General features: G+C 44.7%; 1 protein-coding gene across 1 annotated transcript; it reads right to left on the bottom strand.

Moving 5' to 3' along the window:
- Window positions 1–983: 983 nt before the first annotated feature.
- Arpc4 (actin related protein 2/3 complex subunit 4) lies at window positions 984–9,661 on the bottom strand. Its single transcript, XM_019206856.2, has 4 exons — window positions 9,544–9,661; window positions 5,794–5,912; window positions 4,016–4,127; window positions 984–1,145 (listed from the first exon to the last, which is right to left on the bottom strand). Exons 1-4 carry the CDS (start codon window positions 9,544–9,546, stop codon window positions 999–1,001), a joined length of 381 nt encoding a protein of 126 aa, XP_019062401.1. The 5' UTR covers window positions 9,547–9,661; the 3' UTR covers window positions 984–998.
- Between the last annotated feature and the right edge of the window lie 197 nt (window positions 9,662–9,858).

The raw sequence follows: 9,858 nt of genomic DNA, 5'->3' as shown, positions 1-9,858 counted from the left end.
AAGAAACCAAAAAAAAAAAAAAAAAAAAAAAAAAAAAAAAAAAAAAAAAAAAAATTAATTAAAAGAAATGGAATTCTTCCATTTAAGGCATGAAGTTTCTTTCTAAGTAAAAGGAAATAAATCAAGTTTCAACAAAACCTATTAACAGGCCCAGTATGGTGGCACCCAGCACTGGGGTGGGTCAGGCAAGACTGCCCCAAGTTTGAGGCCAGCCTGGGCTACACAGTGAGTTCAAAGCCAGCCTGAATTTGTTACAGAAAGAAAACTTGTTACAGAAGAATCTAATCAAACAACAAGGAACACTGAATCCATAGAAGAGATGATGGGAAAGGAAATAAGACTGGAATCTTTCACTACTGAAGGATGTATAAGGAAGACAATTTCATTTATACTAGGTAGCCCTAAAAGTGGAATCTAAGACTGGGAGGGAAAGTTTGGCTCAAGATGAAGAACTTCGCCAATACTTCAGTTGTCTGATGATGACCGAACCTCTGTGTGGGATATAGTAGGTCACTAGGAATATTTCCACTTAACCTGGCAGGAGTGTATAGAGAGGATTGCAGTACAAAGCCAGGCAACAGCTGGCCCATGTTAACTGAGGTTCTTAAGAGACTACAATTCAGCTGGTGGCAGAGCTAAGAAAAGCTTTCTAACTAATTGCTTTTCTGGTACCGGGGATTGAACTTGGAACCTTGCACTTGCAAGGCAGGCACTGGAAACCACTGAGCTAAATCACGGGCCCTTCATTGTGCTCTTTCTACAGCTGGAGCCTAAGTGCCTGGAAGATGAGCAACACACTGACCAATTTCTCCCAAGCTTCTCATCTCCCATGCTACCATTCCCGTCAACTTTCAATCCAGAGAAGCAGCAGAGAATCTTGGTTCAAGAAATAATTCCAGCGACTGGGGATTTAGCTCAGTGGTGCCACTGCCTGCCTCGCAAGTGTAAGGTCCCAAGTTCGATCCCTGGTACCAAAAAATAAAAGAAAGCATTCCAGGCTACTCAGAAAGAATTCTGGGAATGAGGAGCATATGGGTCCAGTGTCTTACCTCAACTGGTTTCCTTCGAAGGATAAAGAAGTTCTCTGCTCGCATCATCATAAAGCGCATAAACTTGTGGCATAGTATCTTCTCTATCTCATCAGCCTGGTAGGAGCAGAGGAGAAAGACGATTCTCTAGAGTTGACTTTCTAGGCCAGTGGTGGCGAACCTCTGGCATGTGTGCCACAGCCTGTCAGCACACAAGCCAAGTCACCCCACAGCCAAGGGTTGGGCAACAGCACACTTAGAAATAGTACTGGCACTTTTCGATAAGTAAGTGGCTCTTGGGTTGCTGTTTAGGCAGTTGGTCTCTAAAAGGTTCACTGTCACAGTCCCAGGCCCAAATCCCCGTAACCTGGGTACCCAGTTTTCTGCAGGATTGGTGAAGATAGTGGTTGGTAATAGGAACAATCACTGCCTGAACTCTTGAGTTGTGGAGATTTGGCTGCCAAATGAAGGGAGGATCTACCTTAGGGCCCCCTTTAACTCAGGCCTCATTATAATCTCTTCCTCACCCATTCCAGAGAGCCAAATCTGGCAAACCGGAGGCATTTATTAGCTCTTTCAGAGTCCATACTTCTCTTCAGAGCTGTCTTTCCCTTTCTCATTTCACTACCACTACACTTTCCAAAGTCTGTGTGACACACACCTCCTGAGGGGTACAACTGCATACCGAACAATCCCCCAAAGGTTCTCTTTTTCCACTCTCCCAGCATTTCTAGGCAGAGCTCTGCAGCCAAGAACTAGATCAAGCAGAACACCTCAGCCATTACTTCAAATCCACTTCAGGATGACAGCAACTTTCTAAAGGCAACAGTGTCTAATAAGAATTTAGTAACATTGTTTGTGGTTATTATTTTTAGTTACCCTCTGTAGTGCCAATTGATACTATTCTTCCATTTACGGCATGAAGTTTCTTTCTAATTTAAGTAAAAGGAAGTAAGGCAAGTTTCAAAAACAAACAAACAAAAACACCTTTAACAGGCCCAGTGTGGTGGCATCCAGCACTGGGATGGCTGAGGCAAGATTGCCCCAAGTTCGAGGCCAGCCTGGGCTACATAGCAAGATTCTGTCTCAAAAAACAAAACAAAACAAAACACCCAAAAAATAACCCTATTTAACCCTTTTACAGTTTACTCCAGTGGTGTCATCTCCACAGGTGTCATTTCAGTTCTTGTCTGCACAAGATACGCTCATATGTATGTTTTACACTGATTATTTTTTGCATACTTTTAAAATTTAGAATGCTGTATTCACTTCTGATGTTTGTTTCTAGTGAGATCTAATTACTGGTTATTTTCTTTTACTAATTGGTTTGTTTTTTGTTTTTTGTTTTTTTTCTTTTTGATTTTTTGAGACAGGGTCTCACTATGTAGTTGAGACTGACCTGGAACTCACTATGTAGCCCAGGCTGGTCTCGAACTCACAGCGACCCTCCTGCCTCAGCCTCCCGAGTGCTGGGATTACAGGCGTGTGCCACCACGCCCGGCTGTATTTATTTTATTTGTGAGATATAACCTATAATTTTGTGTTATCATCTATAAAAACTTATTATAAGTACATTAGATATAATTTTTATACTTCTCCAGAACTCGGTGATACTCTTCTATCATATAGAATGGATATGTTTGGGACTCTGAGACTGAATAGTAAGGAAGTGCCAAAAGTCTGCAAAAGAAAAAAACAAAAAGGGAACAGTAGCATAGCAGACAGGAAAAGTCTGTGTTATAAAATGGACAGATAAAGGGCCGGGGATTTAGCTCAGTGGTTCCACCACTTGCCTCACAAGTGCTAAAAAATGACTCCATTATGAAATGGACTGATAAAAAAGATGTCTCCTTCAAGGGCCCAAGTTCAATCCCCAGTACACCCTCACCAAAAAAAAAGGCATCTCCTTATTTTCAACTATTCATATACAGGAATGACAGAATTGGGGGGAGGTACCAGGGATCAAACTCAGGACCTTGCACTTGGAAGCAGGCACCGGAAACACTGAGCTAAATCCCCAGCCTTTTTTTTTTCTTTGATACAGCCTTACTATGTAGTTCAGGCTGGCCTCAAATGTGTGGTTATTCTCCTGCCTCAGCCTCCTGAGTGCTGGGATTACAGGTGTGTGCCACCATTTCTGGCCATCCTGTATTTAAATAATTAGACTGGTAACTGCTTAAGTAAATAACCATTCAGGTGGTACAGAAATGTGGGAAGAATTATGAATTATGGAGGGGGTGAGAATAACAGACATCATGAGCTAAGGAAATGTACAAGAAGTGGCAATGTCTCTTAAAATAAGTGGCAGTTTCAGAAACTATCGATATCAAACTGGTATGGGTCTTGCTCATTTTTCTGAAGTGGACAAGTTCTCCATCTCTTGTTATGCTTTGAATTTGAAGTATCTACCCCATCTGGAAAGCAAATGGATCACGGGGGCACCACACTCATCCTCCAATGGGCTTGCAGTGCCACGCTGTTTGGAGGCGGCAGGTCACAGAGGGATGATCTGAAAGGGTGTGTGTCCCCCAGCTCCTCCCCTTTCGCCCTGCTTCCTGACTGCAATGGCTGGAACAGCTCTGCTCAGCTGTGACCTTCCCACCAGTTGGCTTCTGCCTCACAGCAGCCAACCATGGAATTGAGCTCAAAACCACGAGTCCAAATACACTCCTACTAAGTTGTTGGGAATGTATCCTAGTGATAAGAAACAGACTGACATCTGGAAATGGTTCTGTGATCTGACACTAAGCTGGTTCTGTGGCACTGAAAGTTACGTTTCCTGCATTCTAATCCAAAGCAAGGCCTAAAGCACGGAATTGCTGTCTCTTTTTATTGTACTGACCCACACTGGCAAATCATCTCCTGAATACGTTCAAGAAAGCAGACCCTAGGTTTTCTGGACCTTGAGTCTGTCACTCATCTAGATGGAGACCGCAGCTTGGAAGAGAGCACCTACCTAATGCTGGACCTCCTCTCTGGCAACTCACCTGCTTCACAGCAATGCTGACCCGGACAGAATTGATGGAGCCCTCAATCAGTACCTTTTCCTTCTCATTCCTGCTGATGGTGACGGGTTGTAATAGGAGCTCTTTGCTACTCCTGAGAGAGAACACAAAGTCACAGAGGCTTCTGTATTATAGAGAGGCAGAACAGCCAGGGAAGTGCCAAATCACTATCCAAGACAGGAGGAATCCAAGGAACGAAGATTCGAGCAAAGATGGCCCAAGATGAAGGCCAGGTTGGATGTGCTCCAGCAAACGAACACAGGCTCTGGAGTGAGGGCAAAAAGGTTTGGAAATTCAGCCTCCTGTTACCTTCCTCGGGCAAAGGACCCTATTAGATCTCAATTACCTCATCTGTAAAGTGACCCTGATTCCTATTTCACAGGCAAGAACTTGGAGAGATCAAAAAGGGTCAAGTGTCTGCTAGTGTGCCTAGCACACAGCATGAGCTTTACAAAGACAGCTGACTTTGAAAACCACAGACAAACCAATATACCTCTGCCTTAGCAATGAGGCTAAATCAATTTGGTGTACTTTTTTTTATTTTTAAAGGCTCCTGGGGGTCAAACCCAGGGCCTAATGCATGCCAGGCAAGTGAACCACCACTCAGCTATACTCCCAGCCCTGAATTGCTTTAATTATCAATCCAAAATTCCTCACTCATATACCACTGAGACCCTTATCAGCTCAGATCCCAAGCTGATGCCACTGAGTATGTAAGATATCTGTAAACGAAGTTAACTGTGGTTGACTATAAGTTGTGACCAGTTTAAAATGCTAGTGGAGCCAGGCATGGTGGCGCTTGCCTGTAATCCCAGCACTCGGATCACTGTGAGTTCAAGACCAGCCTCAGCTACACAGTGAGTTCCACAGCGGTCTGAACTACATAGTGAGAACTCAAAAAACAAAACAAAAAATAAAATAAATAAAAAGTAAATAATATAAAATGCTAGTGGAAATCATAATTTTAACAACACAGCACATTCTAATATTAGTTTAAAACTTCAAATCAACTCACCATTAATGTAACATAGATGATTTCAGTTACATATGTCCCAGGTTACATTTCAAAGGGGTGGGCTAGGAATGTAGCTTAGTGGTACACTGCTTGCCTAGCATGTCCAAGAACCTGGGATCGAATATTTTTTAAAATCAAAAGAATTTACGAAATGAAATGAAAACTAGGTAAGAAGAAAGCCATTCAAAATATGAGATATTGGGATTGCCTTGCTGGTTTGCTACTTTGCTCGCTTTTGCTGTCTTCTGCCTGCCAGGAACTGTTTCTCCTCTGCAGCAACCCCCCTGCCTTGAAACCAGTCAACTCTGAACTGAAATAGCTACAAATTATAAGCTCCTTTAAGGGAAAAAAAAAGGGATTATTTGAGGTAGGTGAGAGGATGGGGGGATCCTTGATCCATCAATTAGAAAACTATATAGAGATGGAAGCTCGGACTTTTGAAACTTGTAACGGGCTCACTACTACCACAGGAGATACTTCATCAACAGCCCTCCTCCGGGAGTCAGTCACACTTACGTCAAGCAATCTTGGCACAAGAGGAGCTTTTCCCCAGGATTTTGCCCCGCCAACCACTGACCCTATTTTCTTACTCCAAATCAGGAACCACTGTTCATCTGGCAGCAAGACAAAATACCAACCAAAGTTGACCTGACAATCACAGGATGCAGTTTCCTGGCAGCCCCTCGGCAGCACCTTACCTATATGCTACACCCTCGGTTCCCACCCTGATCCTTCCCTTCCTTACCTGACTTCCACCTCTGGCTTGTTGTGTCGTTCCACGACCTGGGAGGAGAAGTTCTCCAGGCAGAGGGCAGCCTGCAGCGTGGCCCGAACGGCACTCAGGTAGGGGCGGAGAGTGGCAGTCTGTAGGAAAAATACCAAGGGTTGGGAAGAATCAGTCTGCCTTGCCAAAATGACCAGCCCTGAACTCTAGCTCCCATGGAGCTAGCAGTAAGGGAGGCACCAGGCCTCAGATACCAGTGCAGGACACACTAGCCTCTGAAATGCCTTTTGTCTAGGTTCAGAGCAGTGGTTCTCAACAAGGAGTGACTGTGCCTACCTATGAATGTGTGGCAATGTCAGGGTCTTTCTGATTGTCCTGACTTGTGAGGGCTGCTGTTGGCATCAAATTGAGAGGAGGCCAGGCATGCTACGAAGGTCCCTAAAATGCATAGCCCTAAGTATCAACAGTGCTGAGGCTGAGGAACTCTGGTCCAGAGACAGGCAGCGATGTCCTTTACCTGCCTATTATGCCAACATATGCACAGGTCTACTATTAACCAGGATGGGAAGTCAAAGATGAATAAGATCATTTGTACCTTCAAACAGCTCAACCAGATAGGGAATATACAATATAAAGGAGGATAAAATGTGACGTAGTATTGCAAGTAATCGTTCTGCGAGAAAAAACTGGTTCTGACTGGAAATAGGATCAAGAGAATTTTACAATGAGAAAAAGTAAAGCTATTTTCTTAGAGAAAAATATAAAGCTTACATTCTCAGTAAAGGCATCAGTTTGAAGTTACACCAGTCAGTTTTATTACACTTTTACATTAATCAAGTTCTTTCTCATTCCAGGGCTTCACACATGCTCTCTCTGTGCCTGAGTCAATCATTCAGTGCTCAGCTTATCAGGAAAGCGCCCTCCTTCCTCAGAGTTGTTTCCTGACCTCTCATAATGCATTTATTATTGTTTATAATGACGCATACTTCACATCTTTTGTACCGTGATTTCCTCCCCCCAGACTATAAACCCTGTCTACACAGACGTCTACCTGATTAAATTGTACAGCTTGCACCTAACATATAGTGTCTTAACATTTTTCTGTAGAATGAAAAAATGTAATTACTAAAGCTAAGCCCCAAGCCGGTGTTGCACATACCTATAACCCTAGCACTTGGGAGGCTGAGGCAGAAGGATTGAGATCAGCCTGAACTACATAGTGAGATCCTATCTCAAAAAGAAAAGGGAGGGGCTGGAATTTAGCTCAGTGGTGCCTTGCCTGCCATCACAGCACAAGGTCCTGAGTTCAATCCCCAGTACCAAAAGGAAGAAGAAAGAGAAAAAAGGAAAGAAAGAAAATGTATAATTTTTTAAAAAAGAGAAAAGGGAAAAGAGGGGGGAAAAAAAAAGCCAGGTGCAGTACAATGGTGCACACCTGTAATTCCAGTACTTGAGAGGCTGAGGCAGGAGGATCACCTCAAATTCGAGACCAGTCTGGGCTGCATAGTGAGTTTAAGGCCAGCCTGAACTTAATGGCAAGATCTTGTCTCAAAAAACAAAGCAAGGCTACAACATAAAAGACAGAAGTTCCAGGAGTAGTCACTAGTAGAGTGTCTATACACGAGAAGCACTTTAGGGTGTACAAACCAGACTGCAGAGGTGGGCTGGGACAAGATCATAGGCAATCTTGGACACAGGCTACTGAGTTAGCTCTTCTTTTAATGTAGCAAGAACTACTGGGGCTTTCTGGGGAGGAAGTTACATGACTGCAGCTGCACAGTGGCTCCTCGGAGATCAGACTGGAGAGGGAAGTGAGACACACCAAGAAGTGGTTCTTACAGTCTATACTGGGTCAGTGGAGCAGACAAGCAGAAAGTATCACAGGGGTTGGAGTGACATCAGATACAGAACATTACAGAATAAAAAACTACTCCTGGGCCGGGGATTTTTAGATCAGTGGCACAGTGCAAGGTCCTGAGTTCAATCCCTAGCATCAAAATGAAACAAAACGCCCCCCTCAAACTACTCCCAACAGTCTGTGGCCCATTCATACAATAAAATACTATTTAGCAATAAACAGGAACAACGAATGACACAACATGAACGGATCTCAAATTTAAAAGCCTACGTCGTAGTGGTTAAGGATAACCTGGTGGTAGAATTCTCACCCAGCACGTGCAAGGTCCTAAGTTCAATCTCCTTCATACTGAAAAATTCGATATATATGGGAATCTGGGAAAGGGGAAATGATAAGGGAAAGACATCATTGGTTGTAAGAGAAGAGGTCAGAGGTGACTAAAAAGGGACAAGAGAAAACTTCAGGGGGAGATGAAAATTCTGGATCTTGATTATCACTGGTTGCACAACTATTTTTTTCAACATTCACAGACTTTCACAAATGAAACACAGTTTCATGAAATATCTCAATAAACCTGGATTGCTGGGTGAGGTGTAGTGTATTTGTACACCTAGCACTCAGGAGGCTGAGGCAGGTGGAACGGATACATAGCAATACCTTGTCTCAAAAAACAAAAAAACAAAAACAACAAAAAAGGGCTGGAGATTTCACTCAGTGGTGCCCAAGCCTGCCTCACAAGCACAAAGCCCTGACTTTGATTGCCAGTACCAAAAACAAAAACAAACTAAAAAAAAGACTTGGATTGCAACTTCAAGTCCCACCTGAGCAACTTAGCTTTATCTGAAAAGAAAAAAGGGGCTTGGGATGTAGCTCAGTAAACGAAGGCCCACAATTCAATCACCAGTACTGGCGGGGGGCACAGAACAGCGATTGAGCTCAGTGGTGCCTTGTCTGCCTGGTAACCACAAGGTCGGAGTTAGATCCCCGATAACAAAAAAAAAAAAAAAAAAAAAAAAAAAAAGTCGTGTCTTCAATGAGATGAAAGGCCCAGTTTTCAGATGAGGTATAAAAACATAAAGTTAGGCAAGATACGCAACAAAGAATGAAGAGCAAGTTTAGAAAAGGGGAGTTTACAACTACAGATCTAATTTCAAGATGTCTTCAAAACAGCCAGGTGAACCTTGAAAGAGAACTAGGAAAGCAGAGGACGGAGTTACCATAAAAGGTCATCTAAACCTGGAAGTTAGATAAGTATCACCAGAAAAAACGCTAAGAGGGGAGGGCGGGGGGCCAAGTTACAACTCCCAGGAATGCCCAAATAATTCGAACTGGAGGACTCCCAGGAAGAGAGGGATCAGTAGCAGCAGTTTCTACACATAGTGAGTGTAACAGGATCTGGCTCTGACCAGGAGGGAACCTGAATGGAGACAGGAAAAGATTCTTCACTTGGGCAGAGGCAAGCTGGGGATAGGACAAGAGGCTATGGAAAAGAGAATACTTGTATCTGGAAAACTGGGGTCCAGAAGGCAGGAGAGGACGTGGGGGTGTGGTCAGCGGAGCCCTACCCTGGACAAGGAAATACTACACACCTCTGCGGCCCTACGAGGCCCATTACGTGCCTCCGACACGCTGCCGCAAGCCTGAGCGGCCGGCTCCCGCGCGCCTCAATTAACTTTCCATACCTGTCCTGGACCCGCGACTGGGAGCCCCCAAGCCTGCCCCTGGCCAGGAGTCCCCCCAATCCGCCCCTTCCTCTTTGGTCTTCTCTGCCCCACCCTTTCTCCCACCCTCATCGTGCTTGCACACTCTCTGGCATCCCTCGGCCCCCGGCCTCACAGGCAAGGCCGCATCTGCCCCAGACCCACAGCCCTGAGATAGAACAGACAGGGTCCCTGGCCGGAGCCGGCTCTCACCATCGCGGGCGCTGGCTGGGCAGGAAAGCGGAAGTGCGGAAGTGGCCGGCGCGCGACGCCTGCCCGTTTGGGCCACGCAGCCGCAGTCTCCGCCCGGGCTTCCGGGCCGTACCATCTGTGTTCCAAGAGGGGACGTTAGAGTTTAACAACAGTGGGATCGTCAGTAAATGCTCACACTAGGACTAGCTTGGTATTCTAAAAATCATAATGTGATAGACTACTACTCAAACTCCTCCGATATTCATGCACCTTTCGCTTTGGTCTCCTGCTTTTTGTCGTCGTTAACCCAGGCTCCCCCCAGCCACGCAATAGTGT

The sequence above is a fragment of the Fukomys damarensis genome, unplaced genomic scaffold, assembly GCF_012274545.1.
Source record: "Fukomys damarensis isolate Sample0158 unplaced genomic scaffold, DMR_v1.0_HiC HiC_scaffold_24, whole genome shotgun sequence".
Classification (NCBI taxonomy): domain Eukaryota; kingdom Metazoa; phylum Chordata; class Mammalia; order Rodentia; family Bathyergidae; genus Fukomys; species Fukomys damarensis.
This window is presented reverse-complemented; position numbering and strand designations above follow the sequence as displayed.

What these genes read in the sequence shown, in the direction of transcription:
- Arpc4 (XM_019206856.2), bottom strand. An exon ending in AAGCCAGAGGTGGAAGTCAG is followed by an intron (nt 4,128 to 5,793) that starts GTAAGGAAGGGA and finishes GTTCTCTCTCAG; the next exon opens with GAGTAGCAAAGAGCTCCTAT. An exon ending in TCAGCATTGCTGTGAAGCAG is followed by an intron (nt 1,146 to 4,015) that starts GTGAGTTGCCAG and finishes TGCTCCTACCAG; the next exon opens with GCTGATGAGATAGAGAAGAT.